This window comes from Equus caballus, chromosome 1 (genome assembly GCF_041296265.1).
Source record: "Equus caballus isolate H_3958 breed thoroughbred chromosome 1, TB-T2T, whole genome shotgun sequence".
NCBI lineage: Eukaryota > Metazoa > Chordata > Mammalia > Perissodactyla > Equidae > Equus > Equus caballus.
This window is the reverse complement of record NC_091684.1, coordinates 27,611,604-27,638,889: the sequence shown is the minus strand read 5'-3', so window position 1 is coordinate 27,638,889 and position 27,286 is coordinate 27,611,604. Positions and strand designations below refer to the sequence as shown.

Here is a 27,286-nt window from a genome sequence, read left to right as displayed (position 1 = left end):
AAGATTGCTGTCGCTTTTGGGGTCTTTTGTGGTTCCATGTGAATTCTAGGATTGTTTTTATATTTCTGTGAAAAATGACATGGGAATTTTGATAGGAATTGCATTGAATCTGTAGATGGCTTTGAAAATACGGATGTTTTAACAGCATTGACTCTTCCAATCCGTGAACCCGAGATATCTTTCCACTTATTTGTATCTTCACTTTCCTTCGTCAATATTTTATAGTTTTCAGTGTACAGATCTTTCACTTCCTTGGTTAAATTTACCCCTAGGTATTTTATTCTTTTTGATGCCATTGTAAATGAGATTGTTTTCTTAATTTCTTTTTTGGATAGCATTCTGCAGTTGTCTTGCCTACATGTAATTGAGGGAGACCAGCCTATAGTGCACCCTTTCAAAGCATTCAACTTAGTTTGTTTTTTGGTTGTATTTTTTTTTTAATAATTGTGGTAGGGCCTGGCCCCATGGCCGAGTGGTTAAGTTTGCGCGCTCCGCTGCAGGCGGCCTGGTGTTTCATTGGTTCGAATCCTGGGCGGACATGGCACTGCTCATCAAACCACGCTGAGGCAGCGTCCCACATGCCACAACTAGAAGGACCCACAACGAAGAATATACAACTATGTACTGGGGCGGGGGGCTTTGGGGAGAAAAAGGAAAAAAATAAAATCTTTAAAAAAAAATAATTGTGGTAAAATACACATAACATAACATTTACCACCCTAACCGTTTTTAGGCGTACAGTTAGTGGCATTAAGTACATTCACATTGGATTAGCACATTAATGCACCATCCATTTCCAGACCTTTTTTCATTTTCCCAAACTGAAACTCTGTATCCATTAAACAGTAACTCCCCATTTTCCCTTCCTCCAGCCCCAGCATCCACCCTTCTACTTTCTGTCTCTATGAATTTGACTACTCTAGGTACCTCATGTAAGTGGAATCATACAGTATTTTGTCTTTCTGTGACTGGCTTATTTCACCTAGCATAGTGTCTTCAAGGTTCATAGAGTGTGTCAGAATTTCCTTCCTTTTTGCGGCTGAATAATATTCCATATGTTATTGCATACATGTGGTGTATATATAGAGACCACATTTTCTTTATCCATTCGTCTGTTGATGGACACTTGCATTGTTTCTTTCTTTTGGTTATTGTGAATAACGCTGCTATGAACATAGGTGTACAAATATCTGTTCGAGATCTTGCTTTCAATTCTTTTGGGTGTGTACCCAGAAGTGAAATTGTTGGATCATATGATAATTCTGTTTTTAATTTTTTTGAGGAACTAATTCACCTAGTTTTTACAGAAACAACAATTTTCTTTACCTACCCCCTTCTCTCACACTCATATTTAATGGATTTTTAAAAACAGCTTTATTGAAGTGTAATTGATGTATAATATACCGCACGTATTTATAATTGTGCACTTTGCTGTGTTTTGATGTACATATATATCTGTGAAAGCACCAGCACTGTCGAGTTAATGAAGATCTCCATTACCCTCAAAGATGTCCTTGTGCCTTTAGAAATCCCTCTCTCCTACTCCCCCCGCCCCAAATTCAAGTAACTACTGATCTCCTTCCTGTCACTGTAGATTAGTTTGCATTTTTAAGAATTCTATATAAATGGAATTATACAGAAGGTCCTCTCTTTTCCTCTGGCTTCTTCCGCTCGTATACTGATTTTGAGATTCATTCACGTTGTGACGAATTACTAGTTCATTCCTTTTTATTGCTTGGTGCTGTTCCATGGTATGCTTGTACGATTTGTTCCTCTGTTCACCTGCTGATGAACATTTGGGTGGTTTTCAATTTTATGCTATTACAAATAAAGTTGCTAAGAACATTTGTGTACAAGTCTACGTATGAACATGTATTTCCTTTTCTCTTGGGCAAATGCTTAGAAGTGGAATGGCTGGATCTTATAGCAGGTGTATGTTTAATTTAAAAGAAACTGCCAAACTATTTTTTTAAATGGTTACCATTTACGTTTTTGCAGCACAGTAGGAGAGTTCTGTGTTCTCCACATTCTCACCAACACTCAGTATTAATTTTGGCCATCTAATAGGGGTGCAGTGGTATCTCATCAGGGTTTTAATTTGCATTTCCTAATGATTAATGATATTGAACATTTTTTTCATGTGTTTATTTACCATCTCTATCCACTTTGGTGAAGTGTCTACTGAAATTTTTGTGCATTATTTTCTGCCAGCTTTATTGAGATATGATTGACACATAACATTGTGTGAGTTTAAGGTGTACAAAGTGTTGATTTGATACAAGTATATACTGCAAAATGATTACTATCATAGTGTTAGCTCCCACCTCCATACCGTCACATAGTTGCCATTTCTTTTTTGTGGTGAGAACATTTAAGATCTACTCTCTTAGCAACATTCAAGTGTATGATACAGTATTATTAGCTAAATCACCATGCTGTACATTAGATCTACAAACTTACTCATCTTATAACTAGAAGTTTATACCCTTTGACTAAAATCTCCCCATTTCCCCCACCCCCAACTCCTGGTAACCAGCACTCCACTCTGTTTCTCTGAGTTTGACCCTTTTAGATTTCACATGTAGGTGATATCATACTTGTCTTTTTCTGTCTTGACTTATTTCACTTAGCATAATACCATCAAGGTTCATTCAAATTGTTGCAAATGGCAGTCTTTCCTTCTTTCTTCTTGGCCCATTATTTTTTATTTTTTTAAAGATTGGCACCTGAGCTAACATCTGTTGCCAATCTTTTTTTTTTCCTTCTTCTCCCCAAAGCCCCCCAGTGCATACTGGTATGATCTAGTTGTGGGTCCTTCTGGTTGTGCTATGTGGGACGCTGCCTCAGCATGGCCTGATGAGCGGTGCCATGTCCGCACCCAGGATCCAAACTGGCGAAACCCTGAGCTGCTGAAGCGGAGCACATGAACTTAACCACTTGGCCACGGGGCCTGCCCCCCATTATTTTTTATTGGGTTGTTTGTTTTCTTATTTTTGAGTTTTAAGAGTTCTTTACATATTCTGCATTCTCTATTAGGTATGTACTTTGCAATGATTTTCTCCCAGTCTGTGGCTTGTCTTTTCATTTTCTTAGAAAAGATTTTTGATACTTTTTAGGTAATATTTAAGGAGATTGCATAGTTTCCTGGCATGCAAACCTGTCATAAACCAGTTCAGGGACAACATAACTTCTCATTTTGAGCATACAGTTCGACTGGAGGGAGCAGAAGAGTATGAAGGGACACCAGGGAAGCCCACACCAGTTTTGAAGAATCTGTGTGCTGTGGGCCTCAGTCATCATGTTTTCCAGAAGGAAGGGAGCTCTTCATTGTGGCTGAGGACCCGGTTTTTATTTGAGGTGGCAATATGTCCAATGAAAAGACCACATATTCCAGCTTCCCTTGCAGTTTGGTGTAGCTATGTGACTACATTGTAGTCAATGAAATAGAAATTAGAATTGTTGGGTGGACTTCGAATACAGCTCCTTTAAAGAGAAGCAGATAGCTGCTGTAGGTCCTTTGATTTTGGTATTCCATCCTCCTCCTGCTTTCTGCTTGGAATGTGGACATGGTGGCTGGAGCTTCAGCAGCTATCTTGGACCATGAAGCAAACTTGAAGTGTCTTGTGGAAAGGTGGGGTAGAAAGATAAAGGAAGCCTAGGTCCCTGATGACTGCTGAGCTTTCACACTAGCCTTGGACTGCATACCTACACACTTCTTCTATGTGAGCGAGAACACCTTCTGTGTTTAAAAATCTGTGTTATTTCTGGGTTTTGTTATTAGCAATTGTTAAATGCAATTCCTAAAGGAATTTGGTTAATATGGCAATGGGTCAAGGGGATGTCATATACTGCATATATATTTACATCACTGAGATCATACTCTTAGAATATTTTTTTATCCTTGCTTTTCATACTTATCTTTATCGCTACCATTGTTTTCTCCATCATCACGACCATCTTCATCTTCATATCATCTTCTTCTTCATATTATTGTTGTGAATAATAATCATTTTCATTATTGTAGCAGTCTTTGAGAGAATTCACTTCTTGTTAGTAGAGGGTTTTTGTGTATAAAATGTATTTCTCTTGTTAAGTATTTCATTGGGGGATAAAGGAAAGGGAGTCTGAGGGAGGCTTTATCACTGAGGAACATGTGTAGAAATGGGTGGAGTTGGTACTCAAATCTAGGGCAGCCTCACTGTTCACTGGGCATTGGCCACACCAATCACTTCTGGCCTGTGAATGGCCAGCATTACTCCACATGGGGAGGCCCTCCAGGCATGTAAGTGAAATAATGGATGGATTTCATTCTTCTGCCAGGGTTCGCTGGTAGGGCAGGTCAGAGTCAGCAGTGCCTATAACGAAAGGTAGAGGAAATTGAACTTGATGGTGTAAGAAATAAGAAACGATTGAAGGTCTTGGGTAGAGGAATAGCGTGGTTTGTGTAGGAAGGATGGGGACAAGGTGGAGGGAACTCAAGGTGGGCAGGCCACGGAGCAGGCTCTCACAGTGGTCCAGGCCTGAAGTGGCGAAGGTCATGTGTTAGGCGGGTCATGTATTCAGCAGTTAAGCAGACATCAAGAGAGGATTAAACATGCAAAAACAATAAAGACAATTATCAGAGAAAATGCCTGTGTGAGGGAAAATAGGGAGAAAGTATGAGAGGCTGGGTGAGCCATCAGACCTCAGTGCAAATGTGACCATGAGTGAAGGAGACGGATAAGGAGGCAAGTTTGGTGAAGCATTTTACACTGCAGTGCAATTCTAAGGAAAGTTCGGCAAGGCCCTTGGGGAGTCCTCAAGCCCAAGCTCCAGTCACTGGTCAGAGGAGTGCCATGTCCGCAAGGAATGGGCCTGCCTTGATATCCCTGATGGCTCAGTCATTAGCTGGGAGCGGCTGTGGGAAGTGTGGCCTTGGAGCAAACACTGGGATGGATGGCAGAGCTCCAGAGCTGGGGCCTTCAGTCAGTTATGCTCCCTGCGAGGGAAGATCTAAGGGGATAACTGGGGTGTGGGATATGGAGAAGGTGACAGCTGCTGTCTCAGGGCTGTCATTGCAAATCACAAATGCTGTCCTGGACTGGCATAAACAGCGAGGTACTGTACTATCTCAGACCCCCGCAAGTTCAGGGGCGGGTGGATTTCAGGGGTGGTGGAGTCAGAGCTCTGAGATGAGGTCTAGCATGAGGCACTTTCCATCTCTCTGCTCTGCCTTCTCTGGGTTGACTTCTGTCTGGACTGGTAGCAACATGGCCACGGCAGTCCCAGGCATCGCAGCCAGACACAACAAGATCTGGAGGAAGAGGAAGAACTTCTCTCATGTGCTTCCTTCTGAGGAGCAAGGAAGCCTTTCTCAGAGGGGTCCTGCTGATTTCCCACTATGCTTCATTGGCCAGAAGTGGGTCCTGTGGCGGTTCTTGACCAATCACTGGCAAGGGGAAATGGAATCATTGTGCTTGGTTTATACCGGTGGATGGCAGCCCTGGCTGCACATTAGAACTAGCTGCAGAGCTTTTAGAAACCCCCCCGCCCGGGCCCTGCTCTCAGAGTTTCTGTATGAATTGTTCTGGAGTGGGGACTGGGCATCAGTAATTTTTTTTTTTTTAGATTTTATTTTTCCTTTTTCTCCCCAATGCCCCCTGATACACAGTTATATATTCTTAGTTGTGTGTCCTTCTAGTTGTGGCATGTAATCAGTAATTTTATAATCCCCTTAGGTGATGCTAATGTGCAGCCAGGGTGGAGAACCGCTGTCATCTTGGAGTAGAATAGATGCTGGGGACTCAGCCACGATGTCTGTTACTGTCACTTACGAGTTTTGTGTATCTTGGGCAAGTCACTTAACCTCTTTGAAGCTCGATTTGCTCATCTGTAAAGTGGGGGCTGGCAATAGCCACTTCTGCAGTTACTGGGGAGACTGACTGAGCTCTTGGATGCTCATAGACTTTGCAAACTGTAAGTCACTGACACCTGAGGTATGGTTGCTCATCATCCTCCTTCAATTTGGAGGGAAAATTCAGCTTCTGTGCTGCTAGGAGCAGCCAGGGTGGAGATTTCTCCTGAGCATAGGTTCCTGCCATTAAAATAAAAAAAATGAAAGAGAAGGAAGAACGACAGACTGGGAAACCACAGGCAACTGCAGTGGGCTTTTTTCTTCTTGGAAGGCGTGGGTTTGAATGTGCTGCTATAAATGGTTTATGCAAATGAGGTGGAGGGGCTCATCTCCCTGCTGCCTGAATCCGGGAGACGCTGGGAGGGAGCTGGCACACGGTTTTCAGCATCTCCTCATTGTAGTCCTGCCGTGGGCGGTTGGGGGCTGGTGGATGCTCTCCTGCTGCCTCCAGGGAAGATGGTCAGATAAGGCTCTGGTTTCTCAGTGTTCCAGGACACACCTGGCTGCTTGGCTTCTTGGCCGTTTCTGCCCTAGTGAGCACCTGCTGGTGCTGCCACTAGTACTGAGGGAACAAGGAGGGCCACCTGGGGTCTGTGAGGTCATGGGTCAGGCAGTCTGTTTCCTTCAGGTACCACTGGGTTCACAGGGACCTAGGGCATCACAGCTGGGAGGGTGACCTCAGGGCTGTGATCTGGAGCCTGGAGAAGGGGAAGACCAGGGCCACCATCGCCCCTGGCCTCGTTTTTTCCCTCCTCTCCTTTTCTCGCTTCCTTCATAAAATATACTTTGAGCACTACCCAGCGCCCACCATGTTGGGTGCTGGGGATCCAGAGCTAAAAAGACACCTGTGTGCCCTCAGGTTTCTCCCAGTATGGGAAGGGGACCATTGCCATCACTGCAGGGCTGGGGCTGAGCAAAGGGCTGGACATGCCTTGGAAAAGGCAGGTCTGGTCTGCCCAGGGGCATTGGGATGACCTCAGGGTAAAGATCCCGCTGAACTGAGAGATGAAAGTGAGGTAGGAGTTTTTGAGTGACTAGTGTGGTGGGGGGCGTTCCAGGTAGAGGACCCGTGTTCAGAGAGCCATGGACATGTGTGGTGCAGTCATGTTCTAGGACACACGTGGCTCGTGTGCATGGAGTATAGGTACTCGGGGTGGGAGGAGGTCCTGGGGGGTGAGGGCAGATACGCAGGCTGGGCTAGTTCACAGGGGGCCTTGAATACGCCCCAAAGGAGGGTCGAATTTATCCACTGTGGGCTCTGAGCTGGGCAGTGACCCAGCTGGATTAGTCAGGCAGAAAGGTCAGTCTGGCAGCCCTGAGGAAGGGGGATGGGAGGTCAAAGGCTGTTGGAAGAATTGTCCGAATCAGGGTGATGCTGGTGGCCTGAACTGTGGGAATAGCCAGGGGATGGATTTGAGAAGGATGCAGTGACTGCTCAGTAGGGGGAGGCCAGGCTGACACCAGACTTCTGGCCTGGCTAGTAGAACTCAAGGGGTAACCAGGCCCTGGAGCCCTGGGGAGGTACCCATGTTGGATGGGGTCAGGAAGGGGACCAAGAAGCAGTGATGCCCAGCTAGGAGCGTACTGGCCCATCCTTGGTTTTCCACCAAACCTTGGTGGAAAGGGGGTGAGAGGGCGGGTCTGCTGCTTCAGAGAGTGCAGGAATTCTTGACTGCTTCTCCCCAAATGATTCCCCTCCCACATCCCTGACTCAGGGAACTCCTGGTTCAGAGCTAAAGATGCATGAGTCAAATGCTCCATTTTACAGATGTGAAAACTGTGGCCCACAGAGGAGATGGACTTGCCCAAGGTCACAGAGTGAATTATGGGGGCAGTATCATGGCTAGTAAAAATAGACCCCCAATCAAAGGCTAATGGAACCCATCTCCCTTAATTGACCCTGAGAGCAGAGAGCTCTCCTCTGGGCAGGAGAAGTGGGTTTGGCTAACCAGGGTTGAAGTTATGAGGGGTGGGGCATTGTTTTAGAGAGGGGATGGGGCTCTGTGGGGAGAGATACCTGTTCCTATTTGCCTAGAAGTGGGGCCCAACACAGGAGCTGCATTAACCCACCTCCTGGAGCCCTTATCCCACCAGGAGGGAGGCACCTATGCAGACATTAAAAGGGATCACCCTCCTTGAATCTCCCCAATCCCAAGTAGGCTTCTGCAGACCTTCCAAGCCTTGGTTTTACCATGGGCTATAGGACCTGCCTGGAACCCGGGAGTCCTGACTCCCAGGGAAGGCTTTGTCCTCTGAACTTTAATTTTTTTTTTTTTTTTTTGGTGAGGAAGATTCTCCCAGAGCTAACATCTGTGCCATTCTCCCTCCACTTTGCATGTGGGACCCGCCACAGCATGGCATGATGAGCAGTGAGTAGGTCCATGCCCGGCATCCAAACCCACGAATCCCAGGCCGCTGAAGCAGAGCATGCAAACCCATCCCCTGCGCCACCAGGCTGGCCCCTGTCCTCTGAACTTTGATGCTGCAGAGTCCATCCTGTGTACTGCTGTGGTCTCTGGTGGCTTGCCTGACCCTGGGCTCCAGCAGCTGGAGGGAGGGAGGAAGAAAGTAATCCCAAAGAGTGTGGCCTCTTGGGGGAGGAGCCTGAGAGAGAGGGAAGGAAAGCAGGAGCAAGGGATGGACGTGCAAATCGGGAGATGGGGCAGCTGCAGGGAGGAAAATGGGTTTCCTGTCATTGCCTTCACCCTGTGCTGACTGCCCCTCATGGGCTGTCCTTTAGGCGGGAAGACCACGGTCCCGACAGTGGCCTTTGGTCAGCCACAGCTGAGCCCTGGCTCCAGAGGGAGGGGCTACCAGCACCGATCCAGCCACATGCTCATGGTCCCCATTCCTTTAGGGACTAAGAGCCACTTTGTGGGGCTTCCTGATGATGTGATGTGAGATTGTCTAGGGTTGGGGTCAGGGACTCAGTTTGGGCCAAGGGTGGAGGTACAGCACAGGGGACAGAGTTCCTTCATCAGTTCAGTGGTCATGAGAGCCGCCAGCCTCTCTGAGAGGCCCTGAATGGACCGCTGTACTCACAGGTGCCTCTGTGCCTGGGGTCCTGCCCTCGACTCTGCAGCCAGCCTGGCCGATGTCCTCTGTGCTCCAGGTCATGCATGGCCCTTGGGGGTTGAGAACAGAGCAGGCATAGTCCAGTGGCTGGACCCCAGGTTGGTCATCCCTTTTGCTCTGTGAGAACAGAAGCTTCTGTTTCAGAGCCTGGCTGAGCCCCCTGCTCCTGGAAAGGACCTGCCTTCCCTTTCTCTTTCCAGAGCATTTTCGGGTTTGTGTCTCAGGGCCTGTGAGGGCTGGGCCCCCCCTGCATTCATCTGCCAGTTCCCCGTTGCACGCGTGTGTGGTGTAAAGCCCTGGGTCCTGGAGCTCAGAGTCCCCTTGGACTCCCCAGTGTGGAAGTGCCAGAGTGGGCGGGGTCGGGCCTGTGGGTGGGGGCAGGACAACGACTGTGGAAACACCACAGCCCGAGTCCAGAACTGGCTCACATTGGGATCAACAGTTTTGTGTTTGTGCCTGTGCCGACCCTGGGCCCCTCCGACTGATGCCGTGTTTATATAATTGAAGGCGGCTTTTCTCAGGGCAGCACTGTGTAATTGACAAAGCCCAGGACCTTGGACTCCTGAGTCTGAGATCTGGGTTCTGGACCGAGCTTGGGCGCTTTCTAGCTTTGGCAATTCATTTCTATCTCCTTGAGCCTCTCTGTTTTTCTCATGTATTAAAAGGGATGAGCATCTGCCCTGTGGTCCCTCATAGGGTGCATTTGCAAATCCAGTAAGATTTTGGTGAAAGTGTTTTGTCTCTTTTAAGCACTGGGTCGTTATTCCCGGAGGCCACTTGGCAGAGAGGCAAGTGCCTGGACTCTGATGTCTGGTAGACATGCGTGCAAATCCCGGCTTAGCTGCGTATTAGCTGTGTGACCTGGGACGCAGTGTTTGGCTTCCTAGAGCCTCCATTTTCCGTTCCCCGCGCCACTGCCTCTGGGGGCCCAGAGCAGGGGTTTCAAGATGCCGGAAGTAGATGTAATTTTCTTGATTGGTCTGGGTCCTTATTTGTCTTAGTTTCTGCCTAATTTTTGCAGGAGGAGGAGGTGCTGAGACCCTCACTGATGGGGTAAAGGCCTTCAGGGGAGCCAGGTCAGAGACCACTGTGTGGTGGGGAGGCCGCCAGGCCCGGTGGGACTGAGGAGCTCTGAGGGACAGAGGCCCCGGGGCGGCTGGTGGAGCAGCTCTGGGGAGAGGCCTCTCTCTTGGGCTGGGGATTCTGGGACCTCGGGCCCCACCCGTCCTCCGACAGCCCCTGGGACTCTCAGCTCAGCCTTCTGCTCTGCTGAATGGCTTCCCGGATCTGGCCTGGTCAGCAGCCCGGTCCTCTCCAAAGCTGTCCCCGTGACCATTTGCTTGGACAGTATCCGCTGCCCACCGTCCTGGGAGGTGCCCTGTGCAGTGCTTAGGAGCGCAGGCTCCAGAGGCCAGCTGGCCCATGGTCCAATCCCAACGCTGCCATTTCCCACTCTGTGTCCCGGGTTCTCATCTGCGAGCTGGGGTAAGGCCGGGGCCTCTGTGTTGAGTTCAGGATGCAGGTGTCTCATCCACAGGACTGTCGTGGATGTGGCACTTCCTGTGCGTTCCACACTGTTCTGAGCACACTATGTGTGTGAACTCACTTCGTCCCCCAGCAGCCCTATGAAGTAGGCACTGTCGTCATCAACCCCATTTTCAGCAAAGGAAATAGACACCAAATGGGGGTTAGAACTGGAATTTGAACCCAGGCAGTCTGACTCCAGAGCCTACTCTTCACCACCACCTGTGAAGCACCTGGTGTAGACATGTTCTAAGTGGTGGCAATGACTCATATTTAGTGTTGTCAGGTTATTGGGGTTTGGCCAACAGTGCTGCTATTGGGGGTGCCCCAGCCCCAGGGCCTGGCCCTTGTGGGGTCCTGCACCGTCACTCTCTCGTGCCCACTAAGGCCCAATGTCTGAGACCGAGTGTTGGAGTGAGAGGCCCCAGCAGTGGGGGGAGGCGGGGCCAGGGCCAGGGTGCAGGAGTAGAGGTAGGGGACAAGTCAGCTGGTCCTGGGCTCTGCCATCCCTCGGTAAGCCGGACCTGGGAGGGGCAGGAAGCAGGAGAGAGCCCGAGGAAGCAGGCTTCTCAGAGGCAGGAGGGTGGGCTGAAGGGGCCCTAGGGGGCCCTCCCAGCCTGAGGGTGGCCTCAGTGGGCTGGGGGCTGAGCACCAGAAGAGGTGGGCAGCGGGAGTCCTGGCTGAGCCATGGGGGCTAAAGGTGTGTGTGTGAATGTGTGTGAGAACGAAAGAGACGGGGGCGGGGGAGGGAGGAAGTGAGGGGGTGGGTGGGGTGGAGGAGGGTGCTCTCTGCCTGCTGAGAGGGGATTGAACCTCCTGCTTGTTGGCTCCAGCTTTTCTCATAATCCGGGCAGGCCCAGCAGGATCAGCCCAGTGTGTTTACACATCTCCGAGGGAGGAGGCTCATGCCTTGCTCCAGCACACGTGTCCTGTCTCCTGCGTCACCTTGGGTCTCCTCATCTCTCTGCCTCACCTCCCCCATAAATGTCTCCTTGTCTGCCCTTCCTCAGCCTCCTCAGCAAGGTTATAATTTAGGGAGCATCTTATGAATTCAGACCCTCGTCATTTATCACCTGTGATCATTGAGACAAGGGCTGGCTTCAAGTTTAAAATTCATTCTACCCCTGAACAAAAGCAGAGCACTAACCAGGTGACAAGGGACGATGTTTAATCTGCCTACTTAGGAGAACCTGCTGTTACCCAGCACTCTGAAACGGCATTTGCATATAAGGCATGCGTGCGATGATACGAATACGGCTTAGAGCAGAGACTGGTGCAAGGTGAGCGGTGCTGAGCTGACGGTGCTGGCGGGATGCTGAAGGCAGTCATTATCTCTCACAGCTGATACCCCCTTCTTCTCCTTGATGTAACATTTATACTTAGTGCTGTACTCGTATCCTGCATCCTAAGTCACTCCTCTCTGAGGTTGGGGCAGGGATCTCAGCCCCTCCAGGTTTTACCTGGATTCCCGAGTTCTCTGGGTCTCTGAACAACAACATTGACAGCGACAGTTACTATTACTTGTTGGGCCAAGTACTGGGTTTGGAGAAGCTTGGTGGCTTGCCCAGTTAAGTAGCAGGCGAGCTTGCCTGTCTGATCTCAAGACCAGAGCTCCCACCCTCCATGAGGGTGGGGTGGGCCCATCACCCACCCTTCCTGGCCAGTGACATAGATCTTATCACAGGCAAATGTTTGCTTCCTGCTGGGGATTCTGAGGGTGTGGCCTCCATCTGGCACACTCTGTTCTGGGATTTGAAACCTGGTTTCTTCCTTGTTCTGTCCTTTCTGCCTGGCATGGATGGTGATCCCTCTGTCTAGTGCAGGCTGGCTGGGATGGCCCTGCGGCCCGGACCTGGGGAGCAGGAGGAGGTGTGTTTGTGTCCTGGAGGGTTTAAGAAAGGGCTGCTTGGCCCTGGGCCCGGGGCCTGGGAGGGGCGCCCAGCTCCAGGCTGTTTTCTCAGATTCCCTTTTGGTCTCCGCCCCCGCCTCCACACCTGTTGTGTTCCCATCATCCTGGGCGGCTGGCAGCTGTCACTGCTGGGGCACCTGTCCCAGCCCCAGAGGACGACGCCCTAAGGGCTCCTTGGCTTCAGTTTCTCTGCAGCACACAGCTCGTGCCCTCTGTCTCTGCCTCTCTCTGTGTCTTTGTCCTCGTCTCCACGCACATTGCTTTTCCTTCCAGGCCCCAGGCGGCAGCCTCCATTCTCATCCTGGTTCTGGGCATGGGAGGGGTTCGCTGCTCCCTATTCTCCAGCTACAGGTCCCGTCTAACAGGGTAGGGAGGATGACCCTGGCAGACTGGCCTTAAGCCCTAAATGCTAGGTGACTCATCAGTTCAATCAAATTATCCCTTGTTCTTGATGAGAAAGACACTATAGCAACCAGAAGCTGCGTCCCAGCTCCTCCCCAGCAGGGCCATCTCCCCTCCCTGACCCATCTCTATGGACCTCTCCAGACACCAGGCCCCTCTGCCCATCTCATAAAGAGAACTTATCGCTTCTCCTTGACCAGTCTTGTCTTCTGTGCCTTCTGATGCCCTGACCTGTATGTCATATTAAGCTCCAGAAGACGTTAGACCTGAGTTCAAGGCCTCCTTACCCTCTACCCACTGTGTGACCATGCGAAAGCCTACAACGTACCAGGCCTCCTTTGCTACACCTGTATAATGGGCAAGTTACTTCTTGGGCTGCCTGAAGGCAGTGGCTGGACCCGGTGCTCTCTTGGGGCTCCTTCCCCTCAGAGATCTTGGAGTCTGCGATTCCGATGGTTTCTATTGTCCAGTGAACTTGTTCTATGTTTTGTTCTGCAGTTTCTGGGTCTGCCCTATACTTTATGTTCTGAGAAGGCAGGCTCAGCCTAGGGGTGTGGGTGCTGGGCCTTTGGGGACATGGATGAGAAAGGACTTGGTGAGGAGAGACTTGAGCTGAGTAGCCTACCGTGGAGAACAAGATGGTGCCCAAGAGGGAAGAGGAGCAGGCAGAAAGGGGTCAGGAGACAGCGAGATGGCAGGGGGAGGAGGAAGGCCCTGGTGGGGAGGGTCTGGGGGGCTGAGGGGGTTCAGAGAGCCAAGGGGGTGGAGGGTCCCTCGATGGGGCCAGAGAGCAGATGCAGCCAGTGGCTAGCCAGAAAGAGAGGGGTTCTTTCTGAAGCCCAGCAGGGTTTCTCTCAGAATGAGTTGCTTCCCAAGGACACATCCAGCCCTGCCTTCTGCCTGTGGGCTCTGAGGCATTACAGCCCCCACCCAGGGCACAGACAGGTCTACCTTCTGCAAGGTTTCCAGGATGGGCTCGCCTGTTAGCAGGCGGGAAGTCCGGTCTTATGCCAGTGCTTGATCTCTTCTGCCTTCATTTAGGCTCCATCCCTGGGACGTCACCTCCTGTCTACTGGAAAACTCCTAGGCTCTGCCTCTGCCTGGAACCCTTCTGATCTCTTCAGAAGGTCCATCTTCCCCTTGTTTTCTCTTCTGTAAGCAAGAAGAGCCCTTGCCCTTTGACATTTTTTGGATAGAGCATGAGTTTTGATGCAGGCAGTTCTGGGTTTGAGCTCTGGCTTGTCTTGCCTTCAGCGTTCTCTCTCTGAGCCTCAGTTTCACAGCCTGCAGGATGGGGATGATTATAATCCTGCAGGCATGTTGTGGGGATTAGGTGAGATTATGTGTGTGAAATGCCCAGCATGGTGCCTGGCACACAGTAAGTGTCCAATAAACGGTAGCATTTATAACCTCTTCTGTAGGTTTGCTTCTAGATTCTCCATTCCTCTTTCATGTCCTTTCTATCCTTTCACATCCCCTTTCACATCCCTTCTGGCTACAGAACAGAAATAATAATTCTACCACAGCCAAAGTAACCTCGTTCCTTGATCCCAGCATGGCTCCTGCTTGGCTTCTGAAGGGTGGAAGTTGGGTCTTGCCCACCACCGGGTCTACAATTGGCACTCAGTGAATGAATGAATGATGTAGGTCAGTGGTTCTCTCAGCCTTATGTATAGTAACAGAATCCTTTATGAAATTGTATGTGATGCCCCAATGAATAAAACAGGAGAGGTACAACGCTGGCTGCCACAGCTTCTATAGAGGCCTGGACACTGCTCTGGGGAGGTGGGGTGGGGGGGCCCTCAGACCCAGGACATTGCCACTTCCTGTTTAAACTGGGGAAGTAGGTTGTAGGAAAGAGGACCCATGTCTGCTGGACAAGCCTTCCAGACAGTAGCGTGTGAAGGCCCAGGAGCCGCCCAGGCTGTGCCTGCCAGTTCTCTACTCCATTCTGAGCGAGGGCTGCTGCCCACCTGCAGGACTCCCGGTTTGCTGAGCCTTCACCCTGTCCCCATCCCTGCTTGGTTACTCTCCCCCCACCCCTCCACCCCATCCTGTCTCCAGAAAGTTACATGAATTCAGTTCTATTCATGAGATATTTTCTGAGCAACTGCTCTGTGCAGGCACGATGCTAGGCCTCGGGGAGTGAGCTGTGTCGGGTACAGGCCCGACCTTGCTGGATGGTGCTGCTTTCTCCCCTAGTACCTTTGCCTCCTCCTATGCATTCTCCACACCAGATGGCAGAGTGACCTTTTAGAAACACAGGTCTGGTCTTGTTTCCCCCCTGCTGAAACCTGTCCGGGGTTCCCTATTGCTCTCAGAAAGAAGGCCAGATTCTTCACCCTGCTCTTTGAGGCCCTCCTGGTGTGTCCCCAGACCACCTTGGCCTGCCACCAGAAAATTTCCCCAGGTCCTCTACCATCCCTGCTCCAGCGATACCAACCTTGCTTCTTGAATGTGCAGGGCTCCCTCCAGCCACAGGGCCTTTGCACATGTTGTGCTCAGTCTCTGGAGCACTCTCTCCCCTAACTTACCTCTATAACCCATGGACATGCCTACCTTTCCTTCACCATTGCTTTTCAGAAAGGCATGCCCTGAGCCCCCAGAACCTTGCTCTTCTCTTTCAGAACACTTCTGGGACTGTGATGAAATGTTCCTTAGTGAGACTACATGATAAATGTCTGTCTCCCTCTGGACTGTAAGTCCACGAGAGCCGGGACCTATCTATTGTTGATCACCATTGCATCCCCAGCTTAGTGTCTGGCACTTAGTAGGCATTCAATAAATGCTGGTCAAGTTGAATTGTTGAGATGCATGCAGGAGAAGCCAGGGCAGGCAGACAAGGCCGCAGCTAGGCCATGGCTATTTCTGTGAAGGGCAGCGTAAGATGGGATGGGAGAGGCATAGCTCGGGCTCAGAGGAGAGACAAGCTCCAAGAAGCGGGACTCATTCTGCACCGAGGGCCCTAAGAAGGCTTCCCAGAAGAGGTGGTTTCAGTGCTCTGGGGGTGGGAAGACCAGGCTGGCCATGTGGGAGCGGTTGGTGGGGAAAGGCCCAGCCAGGTGCATTAGAAAGCAGGCAGGATGAGAGGGGTTGACTCTGCTGCTGCAGGAACAGCCTCCAGAGCAGCCGCTTTTTGCCTTAGTTTCCTCATCTGTAAAATGGGCATAAAAATGCCACCTATCTCTTAGGGTTGTCATGAGGATTTTTTTTTTTTTTTGAGGAAGATTAGCCCTGAGCTAACATCTGCTGCCCATACTCCTCTTTTTGCTGAGGAAGACTGGCACGGAGCTAACATCTGTGGCCATCTTCCTCTACTTTATATGTGGGATGCCTGCCACAGCATGGCTTGCCAAGCAGTGCCGTGTCCACACCCGGGATCTGGGCTGGTGAACCCCGGGCTGCCGAAGTGGAATGTGTGAACTTAACTGCTGCGCCACCAGGCCCCTGTCATGAGGGTTGAACGAGTTAATATGTGTAATGTGCTCAGAACAGCCTGGCACACAGTCAGGCCTTGTGTTGGCTATTATTATGTTTATTTTCCCCACAAAGGTGTTTGGGTTATTTCCTCTCGGTCAGACTTTGGCTCAGCCTCCCTCCCCCAGAGGACCTGGGTGTGTGTGCCATGGAGCGTGTGTGCACATACGTGTGGCTGTGCACAGCCACAGGTGAGCACATGCCTGTAGAAAGGGGCAGCTGTTTGTGGAATCAGTGTGGCAGCTTCTCCCAGGGAGAAGAGTCAGGCACACCTTTGGCCTGAGAGAAGGATTAGCGCGCCGGGCTTGTGGGCACTTTCCCCCAGGGCCTGCCCAGCCCTCTGGCTGATGACCCTTGGTCAGGACTGAATGCTCCTCCCCCTTCTCCAGACCCACACAGGGTGGCAGCAACAGGGTCGTGCGGCGGGGGCTCAGGGCCCAGCACAGCCCCTCACAGTGCCAGACCTCTGAGTTCCATCTGATAGGAGATGGCCCCCGCCTTTCCCACGGCTCTCTCCCCAGCCCCCACCCCTCTGCCCTCTGGCTTTCCCTCCCCACCCAGATCTTTCCCTGGGAACCCAGATCCCTGACCCTGAGGACAGGGGCTGGGGGCTGGGCCAGGGCCTGAGAGGAGGGAGCTGTCCTGTTTTCCTGGGAGAGGCCCCTGTCCTGCAGAGATCCTGTGATGGGTGATGGACTGTGCAATTGTCCCACGGACCCAGGCCTGAGTCCTGGCTCTGTCTCTGACCTGCTGGGTAACATCAGGCAAGTTCCTGAGCCTTTTGGAGCCTCCACTCTCTTTTCTGTAAAATGGACATAACAGCAGCCCCTGCCACCCAGAATATAAATCAGATAGTGCACGCAGTGCCTGGTGCACAGTGAGTGCTCAGTGCACGGGGGGCTGCTCTTCTGGTGATGCCCTGGGGCTCCCAGCATGCTTGCCCAGCGCTAGGGGGCCTGCCTTCCTGCCTTCCTGCCTTCTCTGTCTGCACCTTCACTCAGCCCTGCATGTGGGGTGCCAGGTTCCACACTCAAGATTTCTCCAGAGACTGTGTGAGTTTGTGGGAGGGTGCGTGTGTTGAGTGTACATTGCAAAGTGTGTACGTAACCATGTAAGTATGCGCCTGGTGGGCAGTATGTGGCTAAGTGGGTACAACGGTGAATGCTTGCGAGTGCTTATGAACCTGTGTTTGTGCACGTACGTGTGACAGGGTGTAGACAGGTGATGTGGTCTGCATACTTTGGCCTAGGTTCATATGTATTTATGATTAAAGGGATGGTTTGGTGCGGGAATCAAAGCGTGGATTCCAGTGCCATACTGCCTGGGTTTGCATCCCAGCCCTGCTGCTTTCTAGGTCCATCGCTTCTCTCTGTTTCAGTTTTTTCATTTGTAAGATAATCATAATAATGGTTCCTATTGATAATAACAATAATACTGAACTCATCATTCAGCCCAGGAGGACCAAAGGAGTTAATACTCCTACAGCGCTCTCAGTAGAGCCTGGAGGAAGATAGAAGCAGTGTTCGCTGTTTGTTGTTAAGCTTCACCAGCCAGACTGTAAGCCTCTTGCGGGCAGGGACAAGGTCTGTTTTGCTCACCATGGTATCCTCATTGCCTTGCCCAGTGTCCACATGTTGTAGGTGCGTGATGGCATGTAAAGGGCTGAAGGCGTGGGTGAATGGTGAGGTTGTGTGTGTGTGTGTGTGTGTATCTGTGATGAGGGGTGTGATGGGGAATGTGCATAGGTGCATGTGTGTGTGTGTGTGTGTGTGTGTTTATGTGTCTGCTCCGGCTGGGGCATCTCCAGCGCTTTCTGGAGCTTGGCTATTTCAGGAAGCCTCTAGTCTCCTCCTCCTTATGTAAATAAACATGACAGATCCCATCGCCTTTACCAGCGCGGGGAGGTGGGGGAGGCTCCGGGAGTGGGTGGGAGCTGGGAGGCAGCAGTGAGCAGGGCCAGAGGGGTGTGCGTGTGTGCGTGTGTGCGTGTGTGGCCGGCCTCGCGGGCTGGCGGCCGTGTGCGGGAGGGAGTGCGTGGGGGCACGGGAGGGGTGGGCTCGGCCCTGCCATGCCGGCTGCCGGCCGCGGGGGAGGAGGGGGGGCAGGAGGAGGGGAGCTGGCGGCCAGGGCGGCTCCGTGACGAGGCCAGCCGGCTAAACGGAGGTGGCTGTACTGCCCGCTGCCCGTGATGGGGGGACAGATCACCCGGAGCACCCTCCACGGTAAGGCCCCAGCTGATGACTGGGGGGGTCCGCCCATCCCCAGCCTGGGGACCACCTGGGGAGGCTGGGGCCAGGAGCACTGGGGCTGAGGGTATGGTCAGCCCCCTGCCTCTTCACTCCTTGGTGGGCTCCAGGACCATGGGAGGGGGCGCCTTTGGGTGGGGGAAAGCAGTGGGCCTGGGAAAAGCAGGAAAGGGGGCTTTCCCTGGCAGCTGGCGAGGTCAGGCAGCTGAGACTCCCCGCAAAGTCTCCTTGTCCTCTTACCTCCCCAGGGTGCTGACCAGCCCCTAAGTAGGATGTGAGGTCCATACCCTCCTCTCCTAGAACTAAGGAAAATCACAGTTAGACAGCTGGGGCGGGGGGGGGGGGGACCTGTTTGTGAGTCCTGGGATGCAGGCCATGGAGGTCAGCGCTGTGTTCCATGATGGAGCCGTGGAGAGATGTGCGGGCACACATGTGTGTGCATGAGGATGTGTGCATGTCTGTGCTCATGAGTGTGCATTGGAGGTATCTGTGGCTGTGTACCTGTGCCAGTCTGTGCTTAAGCACGTGGGTAAGCAAGTGACAGCCCCCTACATTGCCTTACCTCTGTGGTTCTCAAAATATGCACTCTGCTGGGGAGGCCAGTGAACTTCTGACCCCTGGGGTTCACGTCCACAGACCAGACCGACAGGCAGGCAGGTGAAGGGGTGGAAGGGAGGAGCACCAGCTGGCTCCCTACTTGCAGACTCCTGCATGCCCGACTCCTGTGCCCTCATCTGCCTGGCTTGAGCGCTGTGGTCTTAGGAGTAACATGGACGATGTGACACCAGACCCACAAGGGGAAACCTTCCCAGGGACTTGCTTTGTCATCGCTGGGCCCCGGGAGCTGGGGTTCCTGTACAAACTGGCTGACTCTAGAACAGTCTGGGCTGACCTTGCGGAGTCCCTGCCACACTCCCCTGTGGCCCCTCCTCCCCCCTCGGACAGGGTATTAGGAGATGGGGCAGCCTCCATCTGCTGGGTCCAGTGGGCACTGGCACCCTGGGAGAGGCCCAAGAAGGAAGGACGGTGATGGCAGGAGTGAGTGGGAAGCTGTGGCCAGGACTGGTGACCAGGTGGCTTCCCCCTTCTAGGTGCTGGACTTTGAGAGAGTAATTTCTAATTAAAAAAGAAAAAGGCATGGAAGGAGACATGGGAAAAGCAAGTCATTGGCTCTCTTAAAAGGAAATGAATTTTGTCCTGGGCCTGGAGGGATAAGTGACAGATGGAAGGCCCTGAAGACACATAATCTGGAGCTGGCCAGGGGCAGTGCCAGTGGCCTGGGCCTTGGCCTGAGACTCGGGCTGGGCTGACCTGGGCCTGGCCCTGCCCGTCTGTGGGACGGGAGCTCCTCTCAGGGCTCATTGGCCCCAGCGGGGCCTGTTGGCAGAGGGTCTGGGCCAACTGGCATTTTCCACTGGAGTCAGACTTGGGCAAGCCTGTGGCCTGGGAAGGACTTAGAGGCCTTCAGAACAGGCTCAGGACGCAGCACGCTGTCCCCCAGCTGTGTGGGAGCACAGACTTCAGAGGGGAGGGAGGACCCCGAGACCACCCGAGATGGTAGGTGGTCGTCAAAAGCTCATGCTCTGGAGTAGGTAGACGTGCGTTACAGCGAGTGTCTTCCTGAGCCTCGGTTTTCTCATCTGTCAGTGGGGCTAATAATAGTACCCTCCTCATAGGATTATTGTGAGGGTTACACAAGACAATGTGAGCAACGACTTAACATGCGCAAAAGCAAAAGGGCTTAGAAAGGCATTCTGAGGCCAGGGTCATATTCCCTCCCTTCCCCCGTGGGACAGGAGGATAACTTGGGGTATGCTGGGAACTCTAGGAGTTGGGCGTCCAGGCTGGGTGGCCACTGGTGAGTGCTAATTAAAAGTCTCATCTGCCTTGATGGCCACCCGCTTGCCAGGACCACCCTACTCAGGCTGGGCCCTTGCTAAGCGGTCTGGCCCCGCCTCAGCCTACCATCAACATGAGCCAGAGATGGGGGTGGGGGTTGTGGAGAGGGGGTATTTCCCTGTACCCACAGAGCACCTTAGCCAGAACCCCTGGGTGCATGTCCTCACGTGTCCTCACCCATGTCCACACCTACGTGTGCCCACACCTGTGCACGGGCTGCCCTGGTGGCTCTGGTTTCACCTCCTCCTGGGCGGTGAGTTGGGGGAAGTGAGAGATGCAGGGGGGTTCCTCCTTCCCACGGGCGCACTCAGCCCACCGCCTGACTCCCTAAGACGTAGTTACATAGTTCTTGATGTTATTTTCACTGTGGGCTGGTTCAAGCTGAAGATTTTAGATGGCTTGGTGACAGTGAGAGGTGAAGGGAAAGTGACAGAGTAACCCGAGACTGTGTGTGTGTGGAGTTTATCTAGTGTGTTTGTGGACATGTTCTGGCTGGCTGTGTTTCTGGTGTCTACAGATTGTGTATTTGTGTTTGATGTGTAAGTGTATCTATCTGTGTAATGTTCAGGGGATTTCGTGTTGTTGTGTCTGCGTTTCCATGTGTGAGCAGCCACGTTTGTGGTACTCTGCCTGTGACATGTCCTTGTTATTCTGCAGATGTCACTGTTTCTGCACGAGTTGTGTGTGTGTGTTTGAGAGTGTGTTTGTGTGTGTGTGAGTGTGTGTGTGTGTGTGTGGTAGGGCTGGTGGTGACGAGTCAGGTTCCTCTGGGACCAGCCTGGCAGGGGACCCATGGGAGAAATTAATTACCATTTGGAAAATGATTTCGGCAGTTACATGCTTGATCTCTTTCATCGGGCAGATTTCCAGAGCTGTTCCCAGTCTTGAGGGCAGGATGGGGGTGGGGAGAGCACAGAGGGAGGCAGCAGCAATACTGGGATGCCTCCCCTCCCCTTCCCTCCCCTGCCCTCCCCTTCCTTCTGCTTCCTCCTGTGCCTCCTTCACCACTCCCCCCAGGGAAGGATGGACCCGTTGCTGAGGGGTTGATGTGCCGATGACACACACAAATGCACCCAGATGTACATGGCCACATCTAGGTTGGTCTCTGGACCAACAAACCCTAGATGCTGGGGTGCAGGGGGCTGAGAGATTGGTTCCCACCATGTCCTTTCACAGAGGGGATGCTGTGGCCCAGGAAGGGAAATGTCCGGCTGAGGTCACATAGCTGGTGGCTCAGAGGGGAAGCCAGGTCTTGTTCCTTCCACAGCTGACCCCCCACTTCTTCTCCTTGGGTTCCTTAATTCTCAAACATACAGCACGGAAAGGGTATCAAGGGGCCTTCTGAGACCCGGGATTAGCTCAGAGGGAGCCGTCTGACTCCTGGCAGCAGCTCTGGAGGCTTAGGCCGAGGTGAGCTCACCAGAGCGGGCAGGTACGTGTGTGAACATATGTGTGCACATGCACACACACCCCACTCGTGCTGTGGGCTCTGGGAGGGTGTGGATCAGGTGGATCCATCTCCGTATTAACCCGTCTTAACCCAGCCCAGTGCCTGGCACACAATGGGCACTAGCAGACGCTTGGTCAGTGAGCGAGAGGGAATAGTGTGGGGTACAGGCCCTGGCTGCTGGACCACGTGACACTGGAGCTGCAGGTGGCGTGACGGGGCAGGTGGGATGCGGCTGTCAGAGACGGCTTCAGATGTGCAGCCTGAGCTGGGCAATAAAGCCAGACGAGGCTGGAGAGGAAGGGTAAGGTGGGCTGTGTTCTTGGTGAGAGTTCGAATCCTGTTCCACTTTTACTGGCTGTGTGACTTTGGGTCAGTCCCTTCATCTGAGTCTGAGTCTCAGTGTCCACTTCTGAAGGTGGGGATGGTAAGATTTACGCTGAAGGGCTGTAGAAAGGATTAAGTGAACCAATGGGCAAAAAGGGCCACCCACCTGCTGCATAGTAAGCTCTCTGTTGGTGGATGTACCTCTGTGAAGGTTTCCACGGAGGCTCCTCCAGGCTGTGGGTGCTCACGAGTGCATACACACACACGTGCCTGGCTGTCTCTAAGGACCCAGATTGCATCTTCTGCCTCTTCCAGCCGTGGTAGGCCCCTGGGACAGAATATTCCCTGGGTGCTTGTGTTCGCCATTAGACATACCCACTGGCTGTGTGTGTACACGCACCTACACACGAGTGAGTGTGGATTTGTGTAAGGGGAACTAAGGGCGATGGTCTGCATGGTGTGTGGACTTATGTGACTGAGCCACGCTCCCCCTCATTCTCTCAGGCCTGGCAGGTTTGGGGGAGGCACTGGGAAGACAGGGACAGGGAGCGGAACCCGGAATAGTTAGCATCTGGAATCCCCTTCTGGTCCCCTCCCAGCAGTGAGGATGTTGGGAGGCACAGCTGCATGCACATCTGGCAGCTGGACATGTCAGAGACTGGGATGTCGCCGAGTGAATGAGCAGGAGGCTCAGGGTGAAGATGAACTTGGCTACGAAGGTGCGATGCTGCCCACTCCCTGCCACTCTCCTTCGCCTCCTCATTGTCATGAATTCCTTCAGTCTTCCAGGGAGCAGCAGGGCCTCTGGATGCCTAGCCTGGCGCCCTGGAGGAGACGATAGGGTGCTAATCATGCAGCAAAGGTGTACATACATGGGGGCTGCAGCGGTCATGGAGAAACTGACTAGGGTGGGGAGGAGGGATCATGGAGGGGAGGCGGGGCTGAGCATGCTGGCCAGCTAGCTGGGGCTCCCTGAGGACGGCTGCACAGCGAGACAGATCTGAATTCAGAGCCCAGTGCTGCCCCTTACCAGCTATGTGACCTTGGGCAAGTTATTACCTCTCACAGCCTCTGCTTCCTTATCAATAAAATGGGACTAATTGATACTGTATTGCTGCATAACATATCTATTGCTATATAACAAATTACCCCAAAAGTTAGTGGCTTAAAACAACGAACATTTGACTATCCCACAGTTTCTGTGGGTCAGGAATCTTGACACGGTTTAGGGAGGTGCCCCCAGCTTAATGTCTCTCGGGAGGCTGCAGTCAAGTTGTTGGCCGGGGCTGTGGTCTCCTCGGAAGGCTTGCCTGGAGAGGGGTCCATAGCCCAGCTTACTCACATAGTTATGGGCAGTCCTTGGTCCCTCACCACTCGGTTTCCCCATGGGGCTACCTCACGACACGGCGGCCGGCTCCCCACAGAGGGAGAGACCCAAGGGAGGCGAGAGAGAGTAACTAAGATGGAGGTCAAAGGTTTTCTATAACCCGGTCTAGGGAGTGACATCCCATTACTTCAGCCGTGTTCACTGCGTTAGAAGCCAGTTGCTAGGTTCACTTCACACGCAAGGGGAGGGGATTACGAAAGCGATGACTGTCGGGAGGTGGATGTGGGATCACTGGGGCCATGTTAGAGGCTGCTTCCCATGCACACCTATCCTGCCGGGATTGGGAGGGTGAGATGAGCTTGTTTATGGACGGCATCAGGTGCAGTATCTGACACACAGGAAAGAATCAACTCTCATGACCTTCCTTTTCTCCTTTTTCCTGCAGGCAAGTAGGGAGTTATTGAAGGTTCTTGAGCAGGCAGGGCTGTAGTCAGGCAAGTGTTGTGGGATCTTGGTGCTGAGCAGTAAGGGAAGCTGTTCCTTTAGTCTCTTTTTCTCTAATTTCTCCCCAGGATACCAGACAGGGCAAGGCACAAAGTGGGTGCTCCCTGGACATTTGCCAATTGATCCGGGGTCTGAAGAATTGAGTGGTGGCCATTCCTTCAGCTTTTGCTGAGCACCTGCTGTTGCTCTGAGCTAGGCCCTGGGGAAACAGCAGTAAAAAAAGACAACAGCCTCTGCCCTCAGGAGGCTCACGGTGCCTCTGGGAGACAGACACCCATAACCCTGCAGACTTTCCTAGCTGGAAAGCAGTGTCCAGAAGACAGAAAATGATCTGAGTGACTCTTTTCTCAGTTCTCCCAAGGATGGCACATAACCAGACCCTTCTGGGTATAGAGAAGACAAGGCAGGGCGTTGCATACAGTGGATGCCCCAGGGCATTTGGGCTTAATTCTGTGGAGGAATCAGAGTTGAGAAAGGCTGCTTGGGTGCTGGATGCTCTGTTAGGGGCGGCTGGGGTCCCTGAAGGTCCATAGCAGGGCCCCTAATATGGTCTGGGGCCAGAGAGACTTCTGGGAGAAAGTGAGCTTTAAAATCAAGGTCCGAAGGATCGGTGAGAGAAAGGCAGGCAGGTAGGTGGGAATGAGGAAGGAAAGGTTCCCAGGAGAGAAATGGGCTTGGGCCAAGCTTGGAGGCAAGAGCCAGGTGAGGGGGGTGGGCCCCATTAAGAAACCCGGAGATGTTCACATCTGCCCAGTTTTACAGTCATCTCTCACCCAAGCCCCCTCCCCATCTGCTCTCCCACCCTTCCAGCTCACTCCCAAAGTCTTCTGCCCAGTGAGAGCCCTATTCAATGAATGCATATAAGCTAGTCCAAATCAGGGCCACCTGGCAATCTGGGATTAGGGCGTTTGGGATAAGATAAAGCAGAAGTGGCCGGCCTCCCACTGGGCTGAAAGGAGCTGATCATTTCCTATGGCAGTGGCGGTTGCTTTTATAAGAAAAAATAAGACCTTATGTTGGGATCAGGTGTTAAAGTTTGCAGAATTCTTTCACATCTGTGAACTCATTGGGTCCTCACAACAACCTGGAGAAGTGGGCAGGGCAGCTATGATGACTCTGTTTTATGGAGAAAGCAAGCAAGGTTCAGAGAGGTGAAGCGACTTGCCCCAAGTCACACAACAAATCTGTGGCATGGCCAGGGTTTGAGGCCAGGGCCTCCTGCCTCCAGTGCCCATGCTCTTTGCCCCGTCCCATTGTCCAGAAAGGGAGACAAGCCTCCCTCATAGGGGATGCAAAGGATCATGCCAGCACTGGTATTCAGGGCCGTGGGTTCAGAAGGAGGTGATCTTGAACACAGTGGGATTCAGCTGGGCCTTGACACATGGGTGGGATTTGGAGAGGTGCAGGTGGGGCAGGGCGAGAAGATACCTGGGGCAGGGGCAACGGCTTGAGCAAAGGGGTGGAGAGTACAGATGGATGTCAATAGCGATAATTATTAGTAGTATTGTTATATAATTATTAATAACTATTAACTATCAATATAATTATTAACAACTATTATATATAACAATTCTTCTTCTTCTGGCAACCACTTACTGAGTTAGTTTTACATGCCTCATCTCATTTAATCCTCACAAGAGTCCCATGAAGAAGGTCTGTGTGACCCTATTTTACGGATGAGAACACTGAGCCTCCTGGAGGTCTCACAGTTCGTGACGGAGCTGTGGGTTTGGAGGCAGCGGGCTGGGTTCAGATCTGGGCTCTTTACTCTGGCTGGGTGACCTTGGCGAGGACCTGTCTCATCGTGGCATTGGGGGCATAATGAAGACACTGCCTGTTAAGCCACACAGAGGTTGGTCATTGTCATTAGTGTTGGTCTCTCCCTGTCTCTCCTGGGCAGCCCGGCTGAGCCCTGCCCAGGCATCTGGGGCTCTGCCAGCATGGTTCTGGGGCAGTGGGGAGCTCACTCAAGAGGCTACATTGTGCCCGGGCCTCTCTCACTGGGATCCCATCAAGAGGCAGGAATGCGGTCCAGAGCTGGCTGAGGGTCACGGGAGGGCTGGGTAGGCTTGTGTCTGGCAGCTCATAAATGCCCAGGAGGAATGGGCTGTGGGGGAGTTTCCATTTTGTCAGCAGCAGCCTCGCCTGAGTGAGGTGCCCCCACTGTGGCTCCCGAGAAGCTCGTAAAACTGTCACTAAGTGGGGCGGGGGCTCCCTAGGAGCTCTGCGGTGAGCCAGATGGGGCTCCACCCAGGAGCGTTGGCCACTGGGGGAGCAGTTGTGCAGTGCGCAGGCCCAGCATCTTGAGGCCCTTTGATGTGGCCGCTCCCTCAGCTGGGACTGACCAGCACCTCCTCCACACAGTCTTTTCCCACTATGCCTGCCATCTTGGACTCATGGGGAAAATGAGCTCTAGTATTAGATGCTGAGTAGCGTAAAGGACTCTGGACATGGCATTGGAAGATCAGGGTTCAGGTTCCAGCCCTACCACTTAATTACTGTGTGACCTCAGCAAGTTGGTTAACCAGTTTGAATCGCAACTCATCTATAGAATGGGGACCTTAAGGGGTCATGGTGTACATCAAAGCGCAGTAAGGGAACCCTTTTGGATGGTATGGGGAAGAAGCCCTGCCCCCAGCTGCCCTCTGGCACTTTGTATCAGAGTCGTACTCAGGATTAATTCATTTTGCCTTTCTCCTTCCTCCTCCTAGATAGTAATGTCAGCTGAGATGGAAGAGGGAGACAGCAGAAACAGGGACAGCAGGGGGTGGGGCGGTGGTGCTCACCCAGGTCCGGGCTGCCATATTGGACACTCTGAGGGCATCATTCCTATTGTAGTCCTTGAAAATGGCACCCCCGGAGGTGTGCAGCACAGAAGCCTATGTGGCTATACAGGGTGGTCCTGGCCTTTGTTCCAGAAGTGATGAGGCGGGGCCTAGGACCATGGCAACAGGAGGCCAGGAGCGGGCAGGGCCCAGGGATATTTATTTCTGAGGTGGGATTGGCAGGTTGGGTGTGGAATGCTCCAAGACTCCACTGGGGCCTGGGGGGCACGGTGGGGCTGGTGGGTTACTGTCAGGACTTCAGCTGGGGCCTGCTAAGTGGCAAGTGACGGTGGTCCGTGGGCAGGAGATGCTCAGCGGGCCAGAGAGGGTTTTCAAGTCATCCCTACAAAGGTGGCTTGGTGGGTGTTGAGCACGCAGCATGCTTGAGATACAGAGATGGGGCTGAGGACAGTGCCCAGGCAGCCCCTGCA

General features: G+C 52.5%; 1 protein-coding gene across 3 annotated transcripts in view; it reads left to right on the top strand.

The window, feature by feature from the left end:
• NEURL1 (neuralized E3 ubiquitin protein ligase 1) overlaps positions 1 to 27,286 on the top strand; it is an 80,132-nt gene that overhangs the window by 27,040 nt on the left and 25,806 nt on the right. The window contains exon 1 of one of the 3 annotated variants that reach the window (XM_023640062.2): positions 18,259 to 18,502. The exons of 1 other annotated variant lie outside the window; for it this stretch is intronic. In XM_023640062.2, coding sequence (XP_023495830.1) covers positions 18,469 to 18,502 — 34 coding nt within the window. In that variant the 5' untranslated portion in view covers positions 18,259 to 18,468. Of the gene's footprint in view, positions 1 to 18,258; positions 18,503 to 21,740; positions 21,858 to 27,286 lie in introns of those variants that run through there. One more of the 3 variants, XM_070221332.1, reaches the window with a different exon arrangement.